At 57.5% G+C, this 25,589-nt stretch overlaps 1 protein-coding gene and 1 long non-coding RNA gene across 8 annotated transcripts; one reads left to right on the forward strand and one right to left on the reverse strand.

Annotated features, from left to right (window-relative positions):
* Window positions 1-1,895: 1,895 nt before the first annotated feature.
* On the forward strand, window positions 1,896-25,589 carry RIPOR1 (RHO family interacting cell polarization regulator 1). 5 transcript variants are annotated; one of them, XM_045533513.1, is made up of 23 exons: window positions 1,896-2,036; window positions 4,981-5,074; window positions 17,560-17,686; window positions 17,805-17,957; window positions 18,122-18,200; window positions 18,838-18,861; window positions 18,957-19,010; window positions 19,139-19,291; window positions 19,390-19,453; window positions 19,543-19,586; window positions 19,665-19,790; window positions 20,156-20,304; window positions 20,380-20,509; window positions 20,588-22,048; window positions 22,133-22,254; window positions 23,114-23,246; window positions 23,519-23,654; window positions 23,781-23,942; window positions 24,210-24,368; window positions 24,492-24,688; window positions 24,777-24,860; window positions 24,967-25,057; window positions 25,171-25,589. In XM_045533513.1, exons 3-23 carry the CDS (start codon window positions 17,583-17,585, stop codon window positions 25,266-25,268), a joined length of 3,723 nt encoding a protein of 1,240 aa, XP_045389469.1. In that variant the 5' UTR covers window positions 1,896-2,036; window positions 4,981-5,074; window positions 17,560-17,582; the 3' UTR covers window positions 25,269-25,589. The 5 variants fall into 5 exon arrangements, with proteins under 5 accessions (XP_045389469.1, XP_045389468.1, XP_045389465.1 ...); XM_045533512.1 differs by lacking the exons at window positions 1,896-2,036; window positions 4,981-5,074 and adding an exon at window positions 9,606-9,700; XM_045533509.1 differs by lacking the exons at window positions 1,896-2,036; window positions 4,981-5,074 and adding an exon at window positions 16,596-16,736.
* On the reverse strand, window positions 14,366-19,149 carry LOC123625215. 3 transcript variants are annotated; one of them, XR_006730425.1, is made up of 4 exons: window positions 19,131-19,149; window positions 17,335-18,543; window positions 16,717-16,912; window positions 14,366-14,864 (listed from the first exon to the last, which is right to left on the reverse strand). It is a non-coding gene; the product is annotated as an uncharacterized LOC123625215 (long non-coding RNA). The 3 variants fall into 3 exon arrangements; XR_006730426.1 differs by lacking the exon at window positions 19,131-19,149 and having other exon boundaries at window positions 17,335-17,456; window positions 17,773-19,114; XR_006730424.1 differs by lacking the exon at window positions 19,131-19,149 and having other exon boundaries at window positions 17,335-19,106.

Genomic DNA, 25,589 nt, shown 5'->3' on the forward strand with positions numbered 1-25,589 from the left:
CTGTTAAAATTCACACAGACACACACACACACATACACTCAGACCATCTGGCTGACCATGGGCAGCATCTGCATGATTCCCTCTCATTTGACAGGTCAAAAACTCCTCCAGGGACACTGATACGAAGGCTGACTGTGTGCAGACTTCAGACTCTATAATTTGCATTTGAACATTTAAAAATTATTAGAAATTAGAAACTGTGTGTGTGTGTGTGTGTGTGTGTGTGTGTGCGCGCAAGCCTTGGCATCTTGAAAGTACATTAGAAATATTTCTATAGTTTTCTGGATATCCAGGGAGAGCCAGAGGTTGTCCTTATGTGGAGACTTAGTAAGGAAACAAAGGGGATTTTGTGTCTTTGCAGGGGTTGGAGGTCGGGGGCCTTGGAAGCTCTGCAAAGGCCCTGGGGTGAGACCCTAGGGGTGGGGCCATGGTTTAATGAGGGCTGCCTAAATCAAGGAAAAAACTAACAATGCCTCTCATGATACAACAAATCTGAGGTTTTAGATAAGAAACGCCAGGAACAAGGGGAGGGTGGGGGTGAAAAACGATGTCACTTGCTGCTCTCAGGTTTCCTGTAAGAAATCTCAGTGGAGAAGAGATTCCTGGCTTGATAAATGAGTCACTGGCTTTATAAGCCAAAAGAGATGGAAAGCAGATTCCAGAAAACATGCAAGGAAGAATCTTGGGGAAATTTTTCAGTTTTAGTGTGAAACTGTCAAGCTGCTATGCTCTTGTGGAAATTCAAGAAGAAAAGCAACAGCGAGAAAGTCTAGCAAAATAGCAAGGAACCAGACAGCTCAAGTTAAAGAGAGCCTGTGCCTTTGGACAATTTAGAACAACCGACTGAAATGGCACCCACTCAGCAAGGTACCCAGGCAGCTTCAGAGAGGGAAGACATACCCCAGTGCCCAAGGTCTCCAGTCATCCATAATCCAATAGGTACTCATTGAGCACCCATCCTGCTCCTGTGGAAGGCACCGGGCATGGAGTGGTGAATCAGGCACCATGGTCCCCGCCACCACCCCGAGCTCACAGCCACGGAGCAATCATCCACTGTTTAGTGAGAAGGAAGGTTTGGGAGTGTGAGGCCACTGTGGGGGTCCTGGAAGGCCTCTCTAACACCTAGGGGAGCATTGTTCAGAAAAAAAAGTCAGGTTGAATTCAGGCAGGGGCCTAGAATAGAGAAGCAGTGCTGTTCCCAAGAACCGAAAGGAGAGCAGTTTGGGGAACAGAGGCACAAGGCAAGACTGAATGGGTTCTTCCTATTCTATTCTGGGTTATTTGTTTGCTTAGCAAACTTGGTAGGGTAGGAGGGAGTCATCTCCTAAGTGCCAGACAGCCTGTTTGGCACTTTTTATTTATTTACAAAGCAGTGCAGTTTCTTAGTGTTCACTGAGCTCCCTGAGCAAATGAGCTGGGCCCACCCATGGAGCTGGCAGAGGGCACACCAGGAGCAAAGACCCAGAGGCGGGACCAGAGGTGGGACCAAAAAGTAGTCTCAGAGAAGAGCCAGGAGTCCCTAGGGGCTGGAGTAGAGAGGGGGCACTTGGGCCCTGAAGGAATACAGGGCTGACTTTCAGACTTGAGTCTGGTGGGGGCCAGGATGAGTCCTGGAGAGACCAGTGCCCTGGGAAGCTGAGGTGGGGTAGAGGAGATCCCTCCTCAGCACATTTTCTTCTGTGTGACGTTAGCAATAATTAACCCCGGGACCCTAACACCTGCCAACACCACCCTTCAGGAATTCAGGCCCTCCCTGCATGACATGTAAGCAGGCACTCCCACTGCGCAGCCCTGTGGGAGACGGAGTCTCATTAAATCCACTCACCAGATGTGCTGACCTGGGGTCACCCACACACTGGCCCTCTCGGCTTCCTGGGACAGCCCCTACCAGCACCATGGGCTCTGGAGAACCTGGGCTGGTGGCTGCCTTGCCCCCAGGATAAGAGCCCACCAATTTCCTTCTGGTTGAGGCCCTTAAGGATCCTGACTCAGCTCACAATGGCATCTGGGGAAGCAAGGGAGCCCTTGCAGGGAAGGTAAGAATCTCGGGTCCCATGCCAGCCTGGCCACCGGTTCATGTGGTAACCTTCAGGCATGGCCTTGTTCTCTCTGGAACTCGATGGTTTTGAGATGGTTTTGAGTCTGAAACTTGGGCACAGAGTCAGGTGACTCCATCCTGAAACTGGCCTTGGTATGTGGTGCTCTAGGCAGAAGCAGGTGGCCCTTTGGGAAGGGGAGGCAGACAAGGGCAGGGATAGGGGAAGCACAGGGCATTGTAAGAATAAAGAAGAGGTTCCTGACTCAGCCTGGGGGCCGGGGAAGCTATCCCAACGGAGTAGTGTCTGAGCTGAGACCTAGAGAAGGAGCAGGAGTTACCCAGGTGAAGGAAAGAAGAAAAAAATGTCCAGACCCACAGACGAGCTGGTGCAAAGACGGGAGGCACAAGATAGCAGCGGGTATTCAGGGGACACACAGATGTTCAGCTGGATCTAGGCCCTTCTAGGGAGGAACTGGCCAGAAATGAGGGGCCAGCGGGGAAGTGAGGAGGCACAGGGTCCCAGATGCAGAGGCCATTGCTGCCCTGTGGACAATGGACCGGGCAGGATGAACCGAGGACGCTAAGAGGCCAGGCAGGAGGTGCAGGTGGTAGTCTGGTGGAAGGTGGGATGGTGGAGATGGGCAGCGGGGATGGGGGGCCCACTAGGTGGCTGATGGGGTGTCAGGTTCCAGAAGGTCTGGGGAAATGTCACATGAAGACACAGGAGAAGGGATGGAGTTGGCTTTACACAAGTTTGGGGTGCCCAAGGGTCATCCCAAGGCAGGAAATGGAGCGACAGATGTGGGGACTGAGACTCAAGGCATCACTGTGGGGACAGAAACTTGTTCTGAAGTTGTCAAATGCTCAAGAGAGAAGTACCACAAATGAGGGAAGGGGGCCCAGCCCCCAAGGAGCCCAACAAGGAGCATGAAGACAGACAGCCAGGGAGGAAACCCAGGAGGAGCAGTCACGGAAGCAAAGGGAGCTTCAGAAGAGGGGCAGGATCAGCTACATCCAACACACCTGGAACAGGTCAAAGGGGAGAGGACTGAGAGGTGGAGAGACAGGGAGACTCTGTCCCTCCGGAAGAGGTTCTGGGGTGTGGAGGAGGTTTGAATGGTGGTGGTGGGGTTCCCAGGGTCCATAATCTGAGACCAGGTCAGAGCGTGACCAGGGCCTCCGCACAGAACTGAACAGGTCATCCACTGCACTCTACAGCGATTGTCCCTTCATGAAAACAGGAGTGGGGCGACAGGCACTCCCTAGATAGAGGTGGTGGTGTTCTGCGAAGTCTGTAACTGCAGTGCACATATTTCCCACACGGTGGCGCCAAAGACCACCTCTGTACTTCCTGGGCTCAGACGGGGCAGAGGAGGGGTCAGTTTGGGGATCTTCAGCTCCAGGTCATCATCTGATGGGAAGAAGGAATTGTCAGGTGTCCAGTGGCCTGCATAGTCCCTACCACAACAGCCTCCTCCGAGTCTCTGTCAGAACAGTTCTCCTAGCAGTAGGAACTCACAGAAATAAACTATGCACCAGACACTGCAGCCTTTGTCAGGAGGCCTGAAAGTGTCCCAGGGGAGCAGCTCATCCCATGATCTGGGAGAGGCAAGGACATCCCTCCCATTTGTCCCTTAGGAGAAGGGAGCCAGGAAGGAAGGAAGGACGCCCAGCCCAGCCCGCGAGACAAAGTCACCCCACCCCTTGCCCAGGCCAGCCCAGCACGGCCTTGCTCACAGCTACCCCTGGAGGCTGAAGCTGGACTAGCAGGGACAATGGCAGAGGCACAGCCCAGCCTCAGGCTGCATGACAACAGAGTCTAGAAACTTACACCTCCTGGGCACAGAGGCCAGCCTGGAGATGGTGCAATAAGCAATGGCCATGTTGCTTTTGAAAGCAATGTCATGTTCATTGCAAACCACTGTTTGTATAAGTAAATACAAAGAAGAAAATAAAACCAAGGGAAATTACAATGCCCGGAGATGACGGTCACTGCCGCTGCAGGGGTGGTATCGACGGCCCCCAGGGGTCAGCAAGTCTGACTCCTGCTACACAGGCTGTTCTGGAGCTTTCCCCACTCCACTGTGCTTACTGTGCTGAGCTCCTTTGCCTCTTCAGAGATATAAAACCCTCGCCCCTCCCCTGACCTCACCCTGCTCACCTCTCAGACCCACCTCCTTTCCTCTCCTGCAGCCTACACGACCCAACTACAGCAAGCTCCCTCTCACCTCCCTCCTAGCCATCACCTTTGCTGTTCCCTCTGCTGTTCCACTCTTCTGGGTTGTTCCATGACTGTTTCCTTCTTGTCATTCAGATTGCAGCTCCAATGTTACTGCCTCAAAGAGTGACCCTGACCACTCTCAGGCCCTTCACTCCAAACCACAGCACCCTGGTTTGCCCTCTTCACAGCTCTCCTCCCTCCCTCTCTCTGAAATCATCTTGTCTATACACTAACTCGTTTATTGTCTATCTTCTTTGGCTGACATGAAACCCCTTGAGAGCAGGACCCTTGCTGATCTGGTCTGCCACTGTGTCCCCAGCATCCAGAATGGTGTCAGGAACAGAGCCTGACATCCACTGCCATGGCCACGGAGTATCTTAGGCCCGTGTGAGCCTCCTTCAGCCTTCTGTGTCCACTGATGGACTGTGCTGTCCTTTCGTTTCTGGCTAAACACGCCAGTAATTAACATCTTCAGGCACAGAGCTTTTCCTGATGCAACAGCTACTTCTTGGGATAAATTTCTTGAGGTGGAATGGCAGGTTGAAAAGGAGGTCTGCACTTGGCATCCTGATACATGCTAGAAAAACTACTTTTAAACACACAAATCAATTCCCACCCTCTTGAAGGTGTCCAGTCGCACATCACATTCATCACTGCCCACCTCAGAGGCAAAACAAAAGTGTCTCTTGTTGTTTACATTTGCCTTGTGTTGATTATGCAGGAGATGGAGCCCTCTGCAAATGGCAGCTTTAATGAGTGAATGGATGAGTGCAGTTAAAGCATCAGGAAGGAAAAGTGGCTCCGGGAACCACAAGGTGAGAGTGGTAAAGCCAGGACTTGGCAGCTGCGGCAGCATCCCTGGCCCCTGCCCTTAAGGGTCTGAGCTGGAGTGGAGGGCTGTGGAGGTTGGTGGCAGGTCGGGCATACGCAAGAGCCCCACATTTACCCCCTCTCAAGCCTGCCTGTGCCCCACCATGCCCTGGAGTGCTCTAGCAGGCACTGTTGGCATTCCTGCACTTGACCTCTTGGCGATCCAGTTGACCACTGTCCCCTCCAAAAGCTGTCTGCAGCACAGACCCCTCTTTCCTGTACCCACCTGTCCAGCTGCCTTCTGGACACCTCCTTCTGGATGGTCCCCAGAACTCTCAGACACCATCTGCCCAAACTGACCATGTCACCTTCCCCCTAACCTGATCCTGCAGGCTTCCCTGCCACCCACCCATCGCCCAGGCCCAAAGCCCCTGCATCATCCAGGGTACCTCCTTCTCTCCAGACCCTGCATCCTGTCAGTCACAAAGCCTCCTGAACATCTCTTGAATGTCTCCTTCTCTCCATCCCTGTTGCCCCTACCCTGGCCCAGGCCGCTGTCAACTTGTCTAGAAATGGCACCAGCCTGCTTGCTACCTCGTCCCTCCCCCAGTACACACACACACACACACACACACACACACACAATGCCAGAGAGACCGTTGCAAAGTGCGGATGTGACCACAGAATTCCCCAGCTTAAAGCCCAGTCTCACCATCATCCAGAGGGTAAAATCCATGCTCCTCAGCCAGCGCCCAAGGCCCCTCATGACCAGCCCCCTCCCAATACATAAATGTGCAATCCTCCAGCCACATAAAGCTTTTGCTCCTGTCCAACAAAGGCGGCTGCTTCTTCCTCCTGTGCCTTGAACTCCGCTGCTCTCCCTGCCTCCGATGCTCCTCCAAGGACCTACCCTCTGCCCACCTAGGGAGGAGCCCCAGCAACTAGCCATGCTAAGGGCCCCTCCCCACCAAGCCCTTCCTAACCTGCACATGCTCACATGCAAACATGTACACAGACATGGTCACACACACTCACATACACACATACTCTCATCACTGGTGATACAGGGGGTGCAGAGACTTGGGGATGTACCTGTTCTGATTGACTGCGGCCCGTGGGCAGGGACTGGGGAGTCCTCACCTCTCTTCCCCCAGGGCAGGCCGGGCACACAGCAGACATTCCACCAATGTGTGCTGCATACCTGCAACTGAATGAATGATGTGGCCACAGGCACAGGGCAGGCTTCTATTCTACATCTTCACAGAAAGCTAGGGGGGCGGGTGGAAGTTGCACACCAGACAGCTGTAATCCACAGGGGCTGTGGGAGGAGGTGAGGGAAGACTTGGTTTTTCTGGGTTTTTGGACTTGAACTGCATTACTTCCAAAAGTGGAACTCGAAGTGCCATGTGTGAGGACCCACGGTTCACTGTGGCTCTCACCACCCTCTGCTGTCTGTTCAAGGGATTTTTCTCAGGCTTGAGTCCACTCCCCTGAGAATGCAAATTCCCGAGGTGAGAAGTGCTGTGATTCCTTGCTGTGCCCCAGCCTCCAGCCCAGCCCCGGGCAGAGGACGAATTCAGGGACTGATGCTTGCTTGACTCAAACAGGGCAGAACTGATGCAACACAGGGAGCCGAGCTGGAGCTCCTACTCTGCCCTTCTTAACTATGTGAACAGGCAAGGTTGCTGCCTTTGCTGAGCCCCAAGTGTCTCCTCTGGGAAGTGGCTTTCAGCTGTGTCCTTCCTTGCCCAGCTCACTGGTTGGTAGGGAGAGGCCTGGGAGGCCTCCAGCACCCTGTGGCCCTCAGTGCCCTTCCCTCAAGGCCCCTGGACAAGGGCAGAGAGCCAGGTGCGCTCCCAGGTTCCATCTGCTCCCTGCAGCCCCACCTGTGCCTGATCTGGTGGTCACAGGCCTGGCCACAGACAAGGACAATGGGCAATTGTGGGTGCTCAGAGGGTTGTGAGTGGGAAGCCCAAGGACACAGGTCCCTGGAGGAGGGGATATTTGAGCTGTTTTCTAAGTGGATGAGGGGGAGGAGCATCCCAGGCAGAAGGGAGGCTGGGAGAAAAGGCAGAAGCCAGAAGGAGGCCACGTCCAGGCAAGGTAGCTGGTGTAGAGGAAGCCAGGGCACACAGGCCACAGAATAGGTGGGTGATAAGGAGGTGAGGTCATCGTAGGCCAGATCTCCTGGGCCTTGGAGGCTGCACCAGTGTCTGGGTTATCCTGAAGGCAATGGGCAATCACTGAAGCCTCTTAAGCAGGGGAACAATATGATCCGATCTATGATTTAAAAGGTCACTCGTGCTGTTGGGTGGAGAACTGTGGGGGACAAAGGTAGAGGTAGGGAGGCCAAAAAAGATGGTAGCTCGGGCTTGGATATGAGCTCTGACAATGGAGAGATGTGGCCAGACACGAGACAGAGTGGCTAGCTGACTGGGAAGGGTATGGGAATCATCCATTAAAAGTGAGAATTTTCTGAAAGTGGAATTCCAGAATTCCAGACCAAGAAAGAGCTCCTCAGACAGTGCCCTGGTGAGTGCCCAAAATCAGAGTCCTGAGCAGTGGCACAGGGAGAGTTCTATGCCTGTGCCACCCCAGGGACCAGCATGCTGCCCAGCCCTTAGTGCTCAGTGGATGTGTGTTGAATGAATTAATAAGAGACAGAGTACTGGTAGTGGGACATGGTGGGAGAAGGGAATGAATTCAAAAGGTGTTAAGGAGGATGAATCAAGAGGGCTTGGTGGCTGCCTGAAGGTGGGGGTAGAGAGAGGGGTGCCAAAGTTTCATGCATTTACTCGTTCATTTACTTGTTTATTCAACAAATATTTCTTGAACTCCCACTATTAGCTACGGACTATGGTGACAAGGATTTCTGTGGTTGCTGCCCCCACATTGCTTAGAAACCCACATGCCAGCAGGTTCAGGCACGTGAGCACACACGGGCATGCATGCAGCCTGGCCGTGATGAGTGGCATGAAGGGAGTTGGCAGGAGGCTGGAACAGAGAGTATCAAGGGGAGGCTCTCTGCAGAGAAGGTGCTGAGAGGACGCCTTGCTGAGGAGGTGACTTTAGGGGTGGGCAGGGCCCAATTGGTGCCGGTTTTAAGAGCTCCAGAGAGGCCCAACCTCAGGTTCAGGCAGGTGCTTGGGTAGACAGTGGTGCTTTGCAAGGATAAGGACAAAGGAAGAAGAGAATGTCTTGGGACGATCATGTGGACTGATGGGTCATCTGGAGAGAGCATCCAGGGGCTCTGGAACAGGAGAGGGCTCTGGGCACAGAGCTTGGGGGGGCAGCAGTGAGTGGATGGGTGCCTTGAGGCTGGATGGCATTTTAGAGTTGGGGGGGGTGGAAAGAAGAACCTAGCCCTGGCAGTAATGCCTAGGTTTCAGGACTACAGAGAAAAGGGCCCTGCAAAGGGAGGTAAAGAAGAGGGCTGGAGAGTGGGAGAACAGGGAGAAACCGAGGTGAGTCTCCAGTAAGAGCCCACGAGGAAGAGGATGTCAGTGCCCCTAACTCCCCTCCAACAGGTTGTCAAGACTAGCCCTCAGGACTTGATGGGGACAGATATTCAGGGACCTCTTACAGTCCCTTAAACCACTCTGGGTCTGTCTGACCTACCTCTCGAGTGGCTGCGGGAGTGCAGGGCCTGGAGAAGCCTGAGGGGAGGGCTCAGAGCATCTGGGGTTGGAGGGGCCCAGTGGTGCCTTACTGATGGGGGGCGTGGGAGAGTGGAGCAGGCCTTTTGACCCCAGTGAGTGGTCAGTTCTCTGCTCCTTCTCAACCTCCTCCTGAGGAGGGACAGCATTCCAGCTCTGGCTTTGGAAAGGACTGGGTTGGCCAACATGTGCCCCATGCCCTGCTACCCAGACCCTGCCAGGGTCCCCACCCATGTCCCAGAGCAAGGCCGGAGACTCCCTGAAACCAGTGCCCAATGAGTGAGGAATGCATGGCCCAGCTATGAGTCTACACTTACAGCCAGACAGTGGCAGAAAGGGCAGCCTATCCCTACAGTAGGGAAACTGAGGCTGGCTGAAAAGGCAGGGCTGAGGGACAGCATCTGGACCCAGAAGGTGTCAGATGGCCAGGCTTTTGTCCTCCCTATGGCCTTCCCCGAGAAAGAGGCCTGGATCCCTTCCTCCAACCAACCTAAGCAAGCAGTGGCAGCCCCAGGACCTGTTTCAGGTGGTCACAGGGAGCCCCCGGGGTCTCTAGAGCCTGAAGGATCTGGGGAGGGGGCAAGCAGGCGGGGCTCCCTGGAGCTCCAGGTTTTAGGGTCTGCGTGCAGTTCTCTGAAAGCCCCTTCATTCCCATGGACCCTGAGTGCCTAACACTCCCACTGCCTTCATGTCCCCCAGAGTCTCCCCGCCCGCAAGCTGGTGGACCCCGCGGGCCACCGGACTGCCCCGTTACCCGAGAGGGCGGAGCGAGCGGTGGGCGCCTCCAGGGGTGCTGGAGCCGCGGGAGCGCAGGGGGTGGGGCCCAGCGGGCAGGGGAGGGGCGGGGCGGCGGGGCGCCCGGGCGGAGGGAGGGGCCGGCGCCGGCGGCGGCGACAGCGGCAGCTGCGGCGCGACCAGGCCGGGCAGCGTCGAGCGCACCGAGAGCTCGAGGTCCGCACAGCCCAGCGCAGCCATGTGAGTGTCCCCGCCGTTTCCGGGGGCTGCGGGCCGGGTGCGGGGCGGGCGCGGCGGTTCCGGTGCCTTCCCCGCCGGCGCCGCGCCGTGGGTCCCGGATCTACGGCCCCGGTTGCGGCCCTGTCCCGCCTCATCTCATCCCCGGGACCCCGGCCGCACGGGGTCTTTCCTCCCCTCCCCCCGAGCGCAGGGAACGCAGCTTCGCTCCACAAAAGCAGCCGCCTCTGGGCCTGCAGCTCCCGGCGCTGCCTCCTTCCCTCCTTCCCTCCCACGGCAAGGCCCTAGCGGCCCGTGCCCCGGGGCTCTGGGGTGGGCCAGGCCGGAGGGCGGGCTCAAGGCGCCAGCCTGGGCCCTGGCACAGGCGCTGTCTCCGGGAGCCCCCCTCTGCCCTCGCTGCGGGAGAGGCTGGAAATGAGGAGGGGGCGACAGGGGTGCAGGCCAGCCTCCGAGCTGAGCTAATCTTCCTGGCCCCAAGGGCTGGCCTAAGCCGCTTTGGAGCCAGGCTCGAGGTGACCGAGCCTGGCCTGGGGCCGTGCTCTCCGCCCAAACCTGGCATAGTCCAGGAGAGGACTGTCCTGGCGCGGTCGGGGAGCAGCCCCTGTCCCTGGAAATGTTGGTTGATGTGGGGTCTCCGCAAGCAGCCAGGCCTGGGCACCCTGCAGAACTGGTTTAGGGAAGGGGCTACTCTCCAGGACTAGAGGTCGGACTCAGTCCAGTTTCAGCACCCTATGTCCTTTCCCGGCTGAAGCCCAAGTCCGGCCTCCTGTACAGACCCTTCTCAGCCAGTTCTAATGTGTGTCCAGGCTGGCAGGCGGAGCACCTACTGTGTGCAGTCTAATATAACAATAACGGTGACCTGGCCGCCATCTGTGGGGCGGCGCCCTGGGTCTGCCGCATTCAGCCGAGCCTCAGCCTTCTGAGGAGGGTTATGACCATCTGGCAGATGCAGAGACAGGCTCAGAGAGGTTAGTAATACTCTCAAGGTCACACAGCTGGTTTGGGAGAAGTGGGGAATTACATCTGAATCTTAGCCCTGCCACATCCATCTCCGTAGTATTGGAGAGCGGAGGGGGATGCGAATTGGGGATTGAAGTACAAAATACTCCAGCGGGACAAGGAGGACTGCCACAGCTCCTTCTTCCACCCCCCTCCCCATCATGGGTCCCGTGGGCAGCGGCCGGAGAGAGGAGCAGGGTGAGCCGTCCCTGGGGCTTGGGTGGGGGTGAGCGGGGGACGCAGGGCGCCCGGCTGGGTCCTGCCCAGGTGGAAAAGCAGGCAGGGAGGGCGCGGTGAGTCACCGCAGCCGCTCTCCGCCGCCTGCCGCTCTAGCCAGGCCGGGCCCTGGGGAAGCCGCCCAGCTCCCAGAGCGCGGCTGGCCGGAGAATGTGACCAGCTGACCAGGGAGGGGGCTGGCAGGAAGTGAGGCCACCGGGCTGCCTCCGCCCGGTTCCGGGGTGGGGGGTCCCTAGCTGAGCCGCCCCCTCTCAGTCCCTGCACGCTTGGGCAGCTGCGGGATGACGTCAGCAGCCGGGTTTGGGACAGTTGCTATGGAGACAAGGGCAGGCTCAGGAGGGACCCTCTTCTCCCTTGCAGCCGCCCCTTGCCCGGGTTATTTTTAGCATCTGTTTACCTCGGAGGGGGCGGCCACGGAGCGGGGTGGGGCTAGACGGGGGATACCCAGAGCAGCGGCTGGCCTGGCATACCACTGAGCTGGGCAGGTGGCGGTGGCGGTGGCGGGATCTTCCGTCCCACACGGGTGCGCCAGTCTTGGCATGCAGGAGGTACACGAGCCTCGGGCTCTGGGGCCATGCAGACAGGTCGTTCGTTCGTGGCTGCTCTAAGCTGGCTGTGCTGCAAGCCCCTTAACCTTTGGAACCTGGGACCTGGGTCCTTTTCTATTTCCAGAACAGACTGCAGGGCCAACATGAGCCCAGAGAGTTCCCTGGCTCTTATCAGCCAACCCCCACCAGTAGAGGTAGCCCCTTTCCCTTAGTTCAAGGGGTTCAGCTCTTTCCCTCTCCCCAGCAGGGGAGATCCTGCCCACTCATCCCTTGAAGTGGTCACCCAGAAGGACATTCTGATGGTTGTTTGTACCAACAGTTAGACATCCTGGTCCTGTGGGACTAGCGGGTTGGTGGTAGCAGCCCCAGACAATGAAAGAAAATTGATGGAACAGTCAGCCTACTGAGTCCAAAATCCCTGGGGACCCCACCCTGCCCCATCTCCAGGGAACAGAGCCCCACTTGCTGATGGTATATGATATAATTAGCAAGTGGGATGGGGGAGAGAGAATTGTACATGGGGAGTTAGGGTGGACAAAGGCTTGAAATCTCCCCCTCCAACAGCTCAGGACCTGCTGTTCCTGTGTCCAGGCAGCCCAGCTCACCCCACGCTGCTCCCTCCCTCCTTCATCTCCCAGGTGCTCAGGCCCTGGTGGAGGACCCAGAGGGTACAGCAGTGAGCCAAGCAGATAGACCCCAGCCCCCACAGGGTTCAGTCTGGTGGGAAGACAAACCCTGAGAGAACTGACTACTGAATTTTGTGGCCTCATGGATCAGAGGGAGGAAGCTACTGAGAGGCCAAAAAGGGGGAACCAACCCAAGGCCAGCTTCCTGGAGGAAGAAGTAATAGGGTAAGACATGAAGAAGGAGAGGGTGTTGGTCAGCGGAGAGTAGTGGGGAGAAGGTAGGAGCAAGGGGGGTTACTGCTCCGATGCCCAAGAACCTTGAAGGTATTGAGAGAGGGTTGCAGTTGCTGGAACAGAGAGACCATGGGCAGAACAGGGGACAGGAGGGGAGGAGTGGTTGAAGGAATGTGAGGGAGGGGACAGACCCTGCAGGGCCTTGTAGGTCACGTTAAAGAGTCTGGGCTTTCTCCTTGGGACAGAGTGTGGCTGTGGATGTTTCACATGAGTCTGAATAGAGGGATGTTGAAGATTTAGACCTGTGGGGTCACAGAGCCTGCATTGAATCCTGGCCCTGTCACTTATCAGCTGTGTAATCTTGGGCAGATTAATAACTGTTAATTGGCTGGGCACTGTGGTTTACGCTTGTAGTCCCAGCACTTTGGGAGGCTGAGGTGGGAGGATTGCTTGAGTCCAGGAGTTTGAGATCAGCCTGGGCAACATAAAGAGACCCCATCTCTGTAAAAAAATTTTTTAAGTTAGCCAGGCATGGTGGCACATGCCTGTCATCTTAGCCACTCAGGAGGCTGAGGCAGGAGGATCACTTGAGCCCAGGAATTCAAGGTTGCAGTGAGCTGTGATCATACCACTGCATGCCAGCCTGGGTGACAGAGCAAGACCCTGTCTCTAATAACAAAATTGTTAATAACAGCAGTTAATATTTGTTGTGTGCTAACAGTGAGGTAGTATGTCTACCCCAACTTTCCTCCCCTACATACAATTCTCCCTTCTGCAAACACTCCCAAGAAGGGGAGGTAACTCCTTTCATCCTCCCAGCAGCCCTGTGAGGTGGTTGTCATTGTTCTTATTATTATTGTCCTCATTTTACAGGTGGGTATCTGAAGCTCCAAAAGCTTAAGACGTGTATTGCCCAAGGTCACACAGCTAGTTAGCCTTAGGTTTCCCATCTGTGAAGTGGGGCTAATAGGACTTACCCCACAGGGTTGTTGCCAGAATTAAATGAGATGACGTTTGTTAAGCTTAGTGCCAGAAAGCACTCAATAGAGGACAGTTTTTGTCATTGTCACGTCACTGGAGTTTTGAGATCATTGCTGTTACTGAATAATGAATGGATCATTGCTGGTTAGAGTGGAGCCCGGAGCCCATTAGGAGGCTGCTGTAGGGTTCTACAAGGGAGTTGGTGATGGTTTGGACCTGAATTCTAGCTATGGGGGTGGAGGGGAAGGGGCAGATTCCAGAGATATTTAAAAGCTAGACCTGGCAGGAGTGTGTGACCACGTGGATGTAGCGGGTAACTAACTGAGGCATCTGGGATGACTCCCAGTTTCTTGTCTGGGTACATAGGTAGTGGGGCTGTCACAGAGACATAAAGACGAGGGAGGGTCAGGTTGGAGGAAGAAAGTGGTGAATTGAATTTGGGAACCTCAAACTCAGCACATCCCCTAGTGGCCCACTGTGCCCCACTGTGCACTGTCACTTAGCTTCTGGGAGGCGTCCAGCAGGCAGTTGGACACACAGGCCCGGTGCTCAGAAGAGTGATTTGGGCAGCAAGAGATAAGGAAGCTGGCAACATTTAGATGGCGTTGAGCTGTGGGAGTTGTACACGGCCCAAGGGCATGCAGGATAAGGCCCATCGAGGATGGGGACAGCCTCTGTGGGAACATAAGATACGCGGCCAGAGAGGTGGGTAGAAAACCACAAGCATGTTGCCTCTTGAAAGTCAAGGGAAGGAAGGGCTTAAAGAAGAGGAAGAGAGCTGTAAAGTCAAAAGCTTCACCGAGATCGAGCAAGATAAGGATAAACACTGGACACTGGATTCAGCAACAGGGAGGTCACTGGTGGCCTTGTCCAGACCAGTCAGGGGAGTGGTGGGTACAGAAGCTGGGCCAGGGTGGGAGGAGTAGGTGGCTGTGGTGAGGAAATGGAGACAGATGTCTCTTCAGAAACCTTGGCTCTGAGAAGAGAGGAGAGAGATGGGGTGAGGAGTGGGGTAGCTGGAGAGAGACACAGAGTTGGGGTCATTTCTTTTTGTAGTTATTTATAGCCAACTTTATATTGAAATATACATACAGAAAGTATACAACTAAGTATACACCTAAGTATACAGCTTGATACATTTTCACAAGGGAACGCACGCATATAGGACCAGGAAATTTAACCCAGAGCAGGGAATAAAACACCACCAGTAAGTATCCTGGAAGACCCCTGACACCCCCTTCCAGTCACAACACCCCAAGGGGGAGTACTAGTCTGACTTCTATCACCATAGGTTAGTTTTGCTTTTGAGGTTTATTATCAAGGAAATCATACCTATGTCTTCTTCTGTGCCTTGCTTCTTTCACTCAACATTATGTCTGTTACATTCATCCATATTGTTGCGTGTAGTTGTATATTTTTCATTCTTTTTGCCATATAGTAATTCCATTATTCATTGATGGGCATTCTGTACCCACCACTCATTTTCATTTTTTACCTGGGAGTGAGTTGAGCTTGTTGGAGACCTGAGAGAGTCTGAAACACCTGGAAAGGAGAGCGATCACTAGGGTCACACACGAGGATTTACCAGGTGCCAAGTGAGCGCCTGGCTGAGGTTGAGAATTTCTCTGTGGTTCCAGCCAGGCTGCTGTGCCAAGACCTCTGACAGCTTCTGCCAGCCTGTGTACAGGTGCAGAGGAGACAGGGAATTGGGTGGCCCAGGGCTGGTTTCTGCCAGGAAGGAGAGAGGTGCAGAGTGCTGAGAATACCAGCAGCAGGTGAGTGATGGAATGGGGGCCGCAGATCCAGGCTGGGGAGGAGGGTGTGCAGGGAAGGCAGGGAAGACAGGGGAGGAAGGAGCTAGCAGAAAAAAAGAAAGCAGAGGCGGACTGTGAGCTCCGTGCAGGGTTGTAAAATTCCAGGTTGTATCTCTAGTGACTGGCACTTGCTTGGGACAGGGTTGTCACTTAATGAATAGTTAAATAAATGAGCTGAGAGCTCAAGGGACCAGAGGTCTCAGGTGAAAGGCAGGTGAGGTAGGGGTGATGGAGAGAGCCTGAGGGTTGTGGTCAACATGGTTGTGATTTAGGAAAGGGGTGTTCCAGGGGCAGGTGATAAGGCTGTGGCGTTCCCATGGGCGGTGACTGAAGGGAGCAGAGAGGCCAGGGTTGGGCAGGCAGTGGCTGGGAATGCATAGGTCGCCAGTGCAGGTGCACAGCACCCAGCCTTCAAGGAGGTAAAGGAGAATAGCATCTCTCAAACTGGGGTCCTTGGATCTCTTACATCTGAATCTGTAGGGGTGGGGGGTCCGTGAGTTTGTTAGAAATGCAGACCTCTAGGCCTACTTCAGCCTCTTGGAGAGAAAAGTAAGCATAACGTGACAGAATTGAGCCTCAAGGAGTAGGAGTGTTTATGGGATGGGGGAGCATCTAACCGCTCTGAGGTCAAGGAATGGATTGCCCAGGGGGCCCTGGGCATAGATGGTGGCCTCTATCCAGGTTAGAGGTGGACACGGGATATTCAAGTTAGAGACACTGGGGGTGGGAAAGCGCTGGCACTGTGGGAATTCAGGGCCTGAGGGGCCCACGTGAGCAGGGGGCCAGAAGGATGGGGCCTCAGTCCTAGATGCAGCTTCTGCTAGACAGGAGGCCCTGGCTGGGCAGTGGGACCTGCTCTTTTTCCCTGGGGCCTGGCAGGAGGGGGAGTGCCCAGCTCGAGCATCCCAGTCTTTAGGAGTAGGGGCGGGAGTGGTGAATGGGGCCGTGGGACTCTCTGCACCCAGTTCCTTCTTTGTGTCCCTCTTGAAGCAACAACACTCTCTCCTCAGCCTCCCAGACTGATCATTCAGTGCCTACTGTCTGCCGTCCATGGACACCGTCCCTCCACACAGCACCCTCCGCCCGCCATTCCACTCTTCAGTTGCCCACTCTCCACCTTTAACACTTAGAACCCCAACTCTCCCCACCTCTGTGTTCAGCCTTCTCTCAGCACCCCTCAACGGCCACTCTTCCAGCCCCTTACTCTCACCGTCCCCCGCACAGCCTCTGCTCAGCCCCCTAATTCTGGCCCTCCACATGCATCCCCACGCCCAAGTCCCTTTACACACACTCTGACCCCAACCGAGAGGACCCCCAGTCACTCCTCCCCGAGGCCAGGCAGCCAAGGCCTGGTGGCCCCCTAGTCCGGCGGTCCCGCCCCATCCAGGCGGGCTGAGTCAGGCGGCAGGAACTGGGGTGGGGGGGGCGACGGGGAGGGGCGGGGTTGGTGCTAGGAGGAGCCAAAGGTGGAGCCAGAGCCACTGGGAGTGAGCGCGGAGCCCAGCCAGACCGGCACCAAGTGGCCCTGGGCCGGTGGGACGCAGGGGGCGAGCGCGGGGTAGGGGCCGTCCCGGACCTACCATGAGCGCCAAGAAGAGAGGTAGGACCTGGTCTGGGGCTGCAAAGGCCCCGAGGCGCGCCCCAGGAGGTGCAGGTCGGATTCTGGGGGCCAGGGGTGCGTGTTTCTCCGAAGCAGGGTGGGGGTCTGCAGAGGATCTCTTCCTGACAAGGGCTGGAGCGAAGGCGTTGGTCCGTGACTCAGTTTCCAGGTCGGAGCTGTAGGAAAGAGGAGGGGGCGGGGCACTTCTCGGCATTGCGCCCCACTCTGGGAATCCCCCGGCTGCCGGGCGCCGGGAGGGCTCTGGCGTCCCAGCACCCGGGAGCTGGGGGGGCTGGGGGAGCAGTTTACACCGGACGGGCGGGTGGCGGGCCTGTCGGGCAACTCTGCAGGGCTTAGAGTGTGCACCCCGCCCCTCCCCGCCCCGTGACCTCCTGCGGCCTCCCAGGGTGCGGGCACCCCAGCTCCTGATCCACTTGGGGGGGCATCGGGGCTGGGCTGGGGAGGCCGCCCCGCCCCCGGGTAAACAGGCGCTTCCGCACATTCTTCGGGCGCCCCGCCCCTTTCCTGCCCCTTCCCAGCCGGAGGAGGGTCCCCGCGCGACCCCCCCTTCCTGCACAGCGGCAGGCGGAGCCCGCACCTCGGCAGGAAGTGGGGGCCGAGCTGAGGCCACGCTGAGTCCGAGGCTGAGTCGCTGGCTGCTGCCCTGTCATTAGTGCCGGGGCTGGCGAGGGAGGCAGGAGCCCACTGGGGCCGTTGTACCTGGTGACCGGGAGAGACCTGCTCCAGCCCTGGAACCCGGCCGCGGGGGGTGGGCTTCAGGGACCCAACTGGTGCTGGACACCACCACCCCTACCACCCCCAGGGAGCCCCGCGCGGACTCATTCCATGATGTCCTTGTCGGTGCGGCCGCAGCGCCGCCTGCTCAGCGCCCGGGTCAGTAGGAGCCAGTCCTTCGCAGGCGTCCTCGGCAGCCACGAGCGGGGGCCCAGGTACGCAGCGCAGCAGGGTTAAGGGGGCCAAGAGAGCCGACCGGGGTTGGGACTGGGTGTGTAGTGAGGGTTTGGGGGACTCCTACCGGCCGCTTTCTGAGGGCAGCCTCTTCTTCAGGAGTTTACCAGTCTTCAGCCCGCCAGGGCCCCCACGGAAGCCCCCAGCGCTCTCCCGAGTGTCCAGGATGTTTTCCGTGGCTCACCCAGCCTCCAAGGTGCCGCAGCCTGAGCGGCTGGACCTGGTGTATGCTGCGCTTAAGCAGGGCCTGACGTAAGCCACTCCCTCCCCACCCCGTGTCCCAGCATCTCTCCCCAAACCGCCATCTCCTGTTAGTGGAACCTTCTGCTGCCCCATGCCCTCTCCCTACTGCTTGTACCTTGTGCAGCTTGAGGCTGGAGAGGTAGGTTACTTCTTGTTGTCACCCCTTTCCTCAGGGCCTACTTGGAAGTGCACCAACAGGAGCAGGAGAAACTCCAGGTGCAGATAAGGGAGTCCAAAAGGAATTCCCGCCTGGTGAGTGATGGGTGGTAGGGACGCCCTGGGCTACTGCCCTGTGCCTTTGTGGTGTGGGGGGCTGGGCAGGGCCAGCCTTGGGTGATGTCAGGGCTATTTTCTGGGGAGACTTGATTCAGGTATGAGTAGAAAAGGGGATATCAGGAAAGGCTTATGTGCTGTGCACACTTTCTGCTTGGGATCCAGTGCCTGCTCACCGGATCTTCCAGTGGGGTCGGTCTGGCCCCATAGACGTGGACAACAGGAGATTATGTTGTTGTGGTACTGAGGACAGGGCCATGGTGCGTCCCGGGGAAGAGGTTAGGGCTTCCCAGAGGTGGATGGAAGGATGAATGGGAGCTCCCTGGCAGAGGGAACCATGCGTGAGGAGGCACAGAGCTCCCTCCCTAGGGGCTGCTGGGAAAGGGATACCAGGGAAGAGGTAGGGGGAGGGGTCCTGGAGGGGTCTAAGGGACCAGATCTGTGTTAAACTAGCATGCACCATGCAGGCATGCAGGAAGGGGTCAGTCCCTGCTGTACCCGGAGTGGCTGTGGACTGGTATGAGGAAGGCTGTGGAGGAGGGGAGCTACTATGGGCTTGGGTGGGCGAGTGCCTCTGCTGGGGTCCTCCTAAGTGCCCTTCCCATCCCCCCTGCAGGGCTTCCTGTATGACTTGGACAAGGTGAGTGTGTGTAGCATGGTGTTGGAGGGGGTTGGCTCATGGGGAAGGGAAAGGGCCCTGGGCTTCAGGCCCCTCCTGACCCACCTCTCCCCCAGCAAGTCAAGTCCATTGACCGGTTCCTGCGACGACTGGAGTTCCATGCCAGCAAGGTACGTATGCGGCATGCACGCAGAGTGGGGTGGGGGACTGGATATCATAGGGAGATTGGGGACATGGTGCTAGGCCCAGCGTCAGCAACCCCAGTGGTGAGTCTCAGTCCTCCCACTCACCTTCCTAGATCGACGAGCTGTATGAGGCATACTGTGTCCAGCGGCGTCTCCGGGATGGTGCCTACAACATGGTCCGTGCCTATAGTACCGGGTCCCCAGGGAGCCGAGAGGCCCGGGACAGCTTGGCCGAGGCCACTCGGGGGCATCGAGAGTACACGGAGGTGAGGGATGGGGGCTTGTGAAGCAGAGGCATGAAGTGTGGCAGGGCTGGTGGGAGGGAACTGGTTCTTGACGCCCCCACCTGTCCCTGCCCTCCCAGAGCATGTGTCTGCTGGAGAGTGAGCTGGAGGCACAACTGGGCGAGTTTCATCTTCGAATGAAAGGTACTAAGTCATGTGGGCAGGTGAGGGGCCAGAGGGAGTGTGCTCAAGACCCCCCAACGTGGCTCATCTACTTCTCCCCCAACTCCCAGGGCTGGCCGGCTTCGCCAGGCTGTGTGTGGGCGATCAGTATGAGGTATGAGGACGTGCAGGGAAGGGCTGGGATGGCAGGGTCACACGAGCAAGAGCTGCCTCATCCCGCCTGTTCCCCTAGATCTGCATGAAATATGGGCGTCAGCGCTGGAAACTCCGGGGCCGCATTGAGGGTAGCGGGAAGCAGGTGTGGGACAGTGAAGAAACCGTCTTTCTTCCTCTGCTCACGGAATTCCTGTCCATCAAGGTGATGTCTCTGCCCAGGACCACAAAATACAATGATCTTGTGACCCTTGTGACCCTCAGACTCTTATTCCTATGACCCCCTATGGCTCCCTGGCCCCGTGACCTTCATGATCTCTGTGGACTTGAGGACAATCTTTATGACTCCTATGACTTTGTAGCCTCATGATTCTGTGAATATTTGACCCCTGAGCCCCATGAAGCTGTGACCCCCATGACCTCAATGACCCTTAGACATCTGTGATCCCCATGCTCCCAGACTCCTCCATGGCCCATGACCATCTCATAAGCTCTGTGCAGATTCAGCCCTCTGATGGCCCACAATCTCATGGCCCCTTGTGACCCTCTCCCATGAACTCTTGGCTACAGGTGACAGAACTGAAGGGCCTGACCAACCATGTGGTTGTGGGCAGTGTCTCCTGTGAGACCAAGGACCTGTTTGCTGCCCTGCCCCAGGTTGTGGCCGTGGACATCAATGACCTCGGCACCATCAAGCTTAGCCTGGAAGTCACATGGAGGTTGGTGGGACACAAGGGTTTGGGGACAGGGCCAGAAGGGATGTGGCATCTACCAACAGCCTCTTCTCTCCTCAGCCCCTTCGACAAGGATGACCAGCCTTCGGCTGCTTCTACCGTCAACAAGGCCTCCACAGTCACCAAGCGCTTCTCCACCTACAGCCAGAGCCCACCAGACACACCCTCGCTTCGGGAGCAGGCCTTCTATGTGAGTCACAGCCCAGGCCTCATCACCCGCCAGGGGCTCCCTGGGCGTGGTCCTGAAATGCCCTTTCCTTTCACTCAGAACATGCTGCGGCGGCAGGAGGAGCTGGAAAATGGCACAGCATGGTCCTTGTCTTCCGAATCTTCGGACGACTCATCCAGCCCACAGCTCTCAGGCACTGCCCGCCACTCATCAGCCCCCAAGCCTCTGGTGCAGCAGCCTGAGCCCCTGCCCATCCAAGTTGCCTTCCGTAGGCCTGAGATGCCCAGCTCTAGGCCCTTGGATGAGGAGGGGGCCATGGCCCCAGCCCTGGCAAATGGGCATGCGCCCTACAGCCGGACTCTGAGCCACATCAGTGAGGCCAGTGTGGATGCTGCCTTGGCTGAGGCTTCAGTGGAAGCTGTGGGCACAGAAAGCCTAGCACGAGGACCAGATCCCACCCGTGAGGAGCACCTTAGTCCTGTTCCTCCTGCCCTAGACCCTGGCCATTCTGCCACAAGCCCTACCCTTGGTACAACAGGCCCTGCCTCCAAATCTACAGACCCTGCCCGATCTACACTCGTAGACTCAGTTCAGAAGGCTGTAGACTCTGGCCCTTCAGAACTGTCAGGCCCCACCCACACCACTACAAACTCCACCTATAGTGCCACAAGCCCTACCCATAGTGCGGCAAGCCTCACTCACACTACTACTGGCTCGACCCACAAGCCCATGATCTCTACTCTCACTACTACAGTCCCTATCCCTACTGTCACAGGCCCAGTCCAGACCACTACGAGCCCCACCCATACCACTGCAACCCCTACTCACACTACTGTAATCTCCTCCCATACTGCCACAAGCCCCACCTATACCACTGCAAGCCCCACCCACACCACTGTAAGCCCCACCCATATTGCTACAAGCCCCACCCACACTACTGTAAGCCCTACCCACACCACTGCAGGCCCTACTCACACTACCACAAGCCCTACCCACAAAGTCAGGATGTCAGCTCAGACCAGTGCAAGTCTTACCCCTGATGCTACGGCCCTAGTCCAGACCACCGCAAGCCCCACCCACCCTGTCACAAGCCCCATCCTTATAACTGCAAGTCCTTCCACTTCTCTAGACTTTGCTGCCCTCCCCAGCCCCTCTGCACACTCAGACTCCACCCTCCCAGGCACCAGCCCCCTGCCCTGTAGCCCCCCAGCCTCTACTCCCTGCATTCAGCCAGATCCCAGAGCTCCCAGCACCTCCTACCCAAATCCTGCCTGTGCCAGTTGGAAACTCCTCCCAAGCCCTGCCCCAGACCTCCCAGAGCCAATCGTTCAGAGGCTAACTCCCCCTGCCTCCCCTGTAGCCCCTGCAACCCAGCATTCAGACCTCACTCTGGCTATGGCTGCCCAGGCCCCAGTCCCAGGGGCAGCTGGAGGGGCTGGGGACAGGAGGCTGGAGGAGGCACTGGGGGCCCTGACGACTGCTTTGGATGACTATCGTGGCCAGTTCCCTGAACTGCAGGGCCTGGAGCAAGAGGTGACCCGGCTGGAGAGTCTGCTCATGGTGAGGAGGGCTGGGCCAGGCTGGGGCAGAGCAGGGAGGGCAGCCAGGCAGTGGCAGCAGCTCTGACCCCCCTCACAACTCCAGCAGAGACAAGGCCTGACTCGCAGCCGGGCCTCCAGTCTTAGCATCACCGTGGAGCATGCCTTGGAGAGTTTCAGTTTCCTCAATGAAGATGAAGATGAAGATAATGATGGTCCTGGAAACAGGTGAGGGGGGAGGTGAGATGGGGGTGGGGCTAAGTGTGGGGGAAGAGAGGTGAGGGAAGAGGGGAGGCAGTGCCAGGTGAAGGAGGGACAAGTGAGTTGGGAGAAAGGCAAGAAGAGAGAAGAGGTGAGGTGGGACAAGGTAGAGCACATGAGGATGGACTTGCTGGCAGGTGTGCCTGTGCTCACCCCTCATGTGTCCTTGATGCTCATGTCTCCAACCCCATCTGTGTCCCCAGTGTTCCTGACTGCCTTTCTCCTCATGTCTGCAATGTCTGCCTCCCCTGCCGATCCCCATCAGCTTGTGAGCCTCCAGCCCCTCCTCTTCCCTTTGGCCTCCCCTTGAACCCACCCTGTGAAGGAGCTCTTTCAGTGTCTCGCCGTGCACCCTGGGCCCCCCTGCACCAGTCCCCCCTGTTTCGACCCCAGCTCTCCCGGAGGCCCCAGCCCCTCAACTCTCAGTCCCTGAGTAACTTCTGCCATTTCCCAGTTGAGAGTCCTGCCCAGTCCCTGCTCCCTCTGCTGCTCCCCAGGTCACGGACCAATGCCCTGTGCCCCTTGCAGTCCACTTTTCCTAGACAATCCTGCCTGCAACCCTACTCCCGCCCATCCCAGCCCCAGCTGCCCCGCTGGTCCTAGCTGGAGCTGGCACAGGGCAGAGTGACCCCAGAGACCCCTGCTACCACCTGCTGGTCCCAGCTCCTTTCTCCTCCTGGAAGTCCTCCATGAATTTACCCATTATTTGTTGTGTGTGCATCATCTGTTCTTCCATTCTAGGAGGGGGGAAGCTTAATAAAAATAAATACTGCTGATCTAGTAGTGATGTGTGCTCCTGGGGCGGTTGGCTCCATTTTTCTCCCAGGCCCCCAAGCAGCCCAGAGGCTGGGGCAGAGGACAGCCTAGACTCACCCAGTGCCAGCCCGCTCAGCACGGGGTGTCCAGCACTGGACGTTGCCTTGGTCCAGCACCTGTACCACTGCAGTCGCCTCCTGCTGGTGAGGCTGGTGGTATTCCTCCACCCTTCCCTCAAAGCCCTCACCCCAGGGAGCCCTGCTCTTCAGTCCTGGCCCTCTGTACCTCCTCTGAGTTCCACACCCTGATGCCCCACCGTCCTGGCATCTGGCTCTTGCTGAATGGAATACCTGCCACACTCTGGCTCTTGCCCCCCAGTCTGCCCCCAGTGCATGCTGGGACTTGTAGTCTCTGGCTCCATCCTACCCAAGTGTTACCCTGAGATCTGAGCTGCTTGGCCACCCCTGTTCTTCAGAAACTAGGCACATTTGGGCCCCTGCGCTGCCAGGAGGCATGGGCCCTGGAGCGGCTGTTGCGGGAAGCCCGAGTGCTTGAGGCAGTGTGTGAGCTCAGCAGGCTATGGGAGATCCCTGTCACCTCTGCCCAGGAAGGTAAAGGTCCTGTGGGCTCTGGCTCTGGTATCTGCCCTGAAGCTCCTACCTCACCCCACCCCAGGCTACATACCTGTCTACCCACCTGCCTGCTCTGTTGCTGACAATTTCCTGCACCCCTCACAGTGGTGCAGTTCTCGGCCTCTCGGCCCGGCTTCCTGACCTTCTGGGACCAGTGCACAGAGGGACTCAGCCCCTTCCTCTGCCCCGTGGAGCGGGTACTTCTCACCTTCTGCAACCAGTACGGTGCCCGTCTATCCCTGCGCCAGCCAGGCTTAGCCGAGGCTGGTGAGTGGGCTGCCTACCTGCCCCTTCTTTCTTCCTGTCTTGAATCCCTAGTGACAGGGACCTCAGGGAAATCCTGGTCAGCCCACACAGACATAGCGGCTGAGCACTGAGGGGAAACAGCAGAGGCTCATGCTTTGGAGCAAAGGACTTAGAGGGTAGGGTTTGGACAGGGGGGCCCTGGGCCTGACCCTGGGATGGGAGCATTCTCTTCCCTCTAAAAGCCTGGGTCCATCTCAACTCTGAGGCCTGTTGTGCTGCCTCCCGCAGTGTGTGTGAAGCTCCTGGAGGATGCCCTGGGGCAGAAACTGCCCAGGAGGCCTCAGCCAGGCCCTGGAGAGCACCTCACCATCTTCCAGTTCTGGAGTTACATCGAAACCCTGGACAGCCCCTCCATGGAGGCCTACGTGACAGAAACTGCTGAGGAGGGTGAGACAGTGGCCCTTATCACAAAGTGGCCTGACACCTTTGGGTGAGCGGATGAGACCTCCCCACACTGAGGGGCTCCTTGTCCTGCCACCTTGTCCCACCCCCACCTCCACCTTCTTTCAGTGCTACTCGTGCAAAATCTGAACTCGGATGACCAGGCTGTTGTGCTGAAGGCCCTGAGGTTGGCACCCGAGGGGCGGCTGCGAAGGGATGGGCTTCGGGCCCTCAGCTCCCTGCTCGTCCATGGCAACAACAAGGTCATGGCTGCTGTCAGCACCCAGCTCCGGAGCCTGTCGCTGGGCCCTGCCTTCCGGGAGAGGGTGAGTCGTGCAAGGGTCCCTAGAGGGCAAGGGCTGGAGTCCCAGGCTCCCAGTGTCTGGCTAAATCTGCCCTCCCGCCCTCACCCAGGCCCTCCTGTGCTTCCTGGACCAGCTTGAGGATGAGGACGTGCAGACTCGAGTGGCTGGCTGCCTGGCCCTGGGCTGCATCAAGGTGACCCCTGCGAACCCACCCACCCTTTGTCTCCCCTGTCAGTACCCCCACCCGAGTCTCTCTTGTCTGCTCCTCTGGGCCCACCTAATGCTCCCTCCTCTGATAGGCTCCTGAGGGCATTGAGCCCCTGGTGTACCTGTGCCAAACGGACACAGAAGCAGTGAGGGAGGCTGCCCGGCAGAGCCTGCAACAGTGTGGTGAGCTGCGGGACGGGAGAGAGGGGTCAGGTGGGGTTCTGGGACATCTTGGCTGATGGGAGGAGGAGAGATGGGGCCAGGGCCGAGCCTGATCCCATCCTCGCACATTACAGGTGAAGAGGGACAGTCTGCCCATCGACGGCTGGAGGAGTCGCTGGATGCCCTACCCCGCATCTTTGGGCCCGGCAGCATGGCCAGCACAGCATTTTAAGCCGTCCACCCACCGGCTCCCAGTACCCCTTTCCCCCACTTTCAGGGCTCACCAGGCGCTGGCAGGGAGGGTGAGGGCTGGCTCCAGACATCCCTCCCCCTGAGATTCCTATCAATGAAAATCTAATATATTCTTCTGTTGCCCCTGGGGTCGGCAGTCAGTGCCTGCAGTCAGGTGCCTCCCAGCCTCGGCTCAGCACATCCCTTGTCACAGATCAGTGGCTGGGGCCCAGCCACCCTGCCTCCACCCCACCACATCTTTTGGTTTTGTATTTTATTTACAGAGTTTTACAGAATATAAAAAAGCAAATTGCCTTTCCTA

This window comes from Lemur catta, chromosome 20, assembly GCF_020740605.2.
Source record: "Lemur catta isolate mLemCat1 chromosome 20, mLemCat1.pri, whole genome shotgun sequence".
NCBI lineage: Eukaryota > Metazoa > Chordata > Mammalia > Primates > Lemuridae > Lemur > Lemur catta.

Excerpts from the sequence above, each read along its gene's own strand:
- RIPOR1 (XM_045533509.1), top strand. Across the intron at positions 23,655-23,780 it reads TGTCACCTCTGCCCAGGAAG|TGGTGCAGTTCTCGGCCTCT; the intron begins GTAAAGGTCCTG and ends CACCCCTCACAG. Across the intron at positions 23,943-24,209 it reads GCCAGGCTTAGCCGAGGCTG|TGTGTGTGAAGCTCCTGGAG; the intron begins GTGAGTGGGCTG and ends TGCCTCCCGCAG.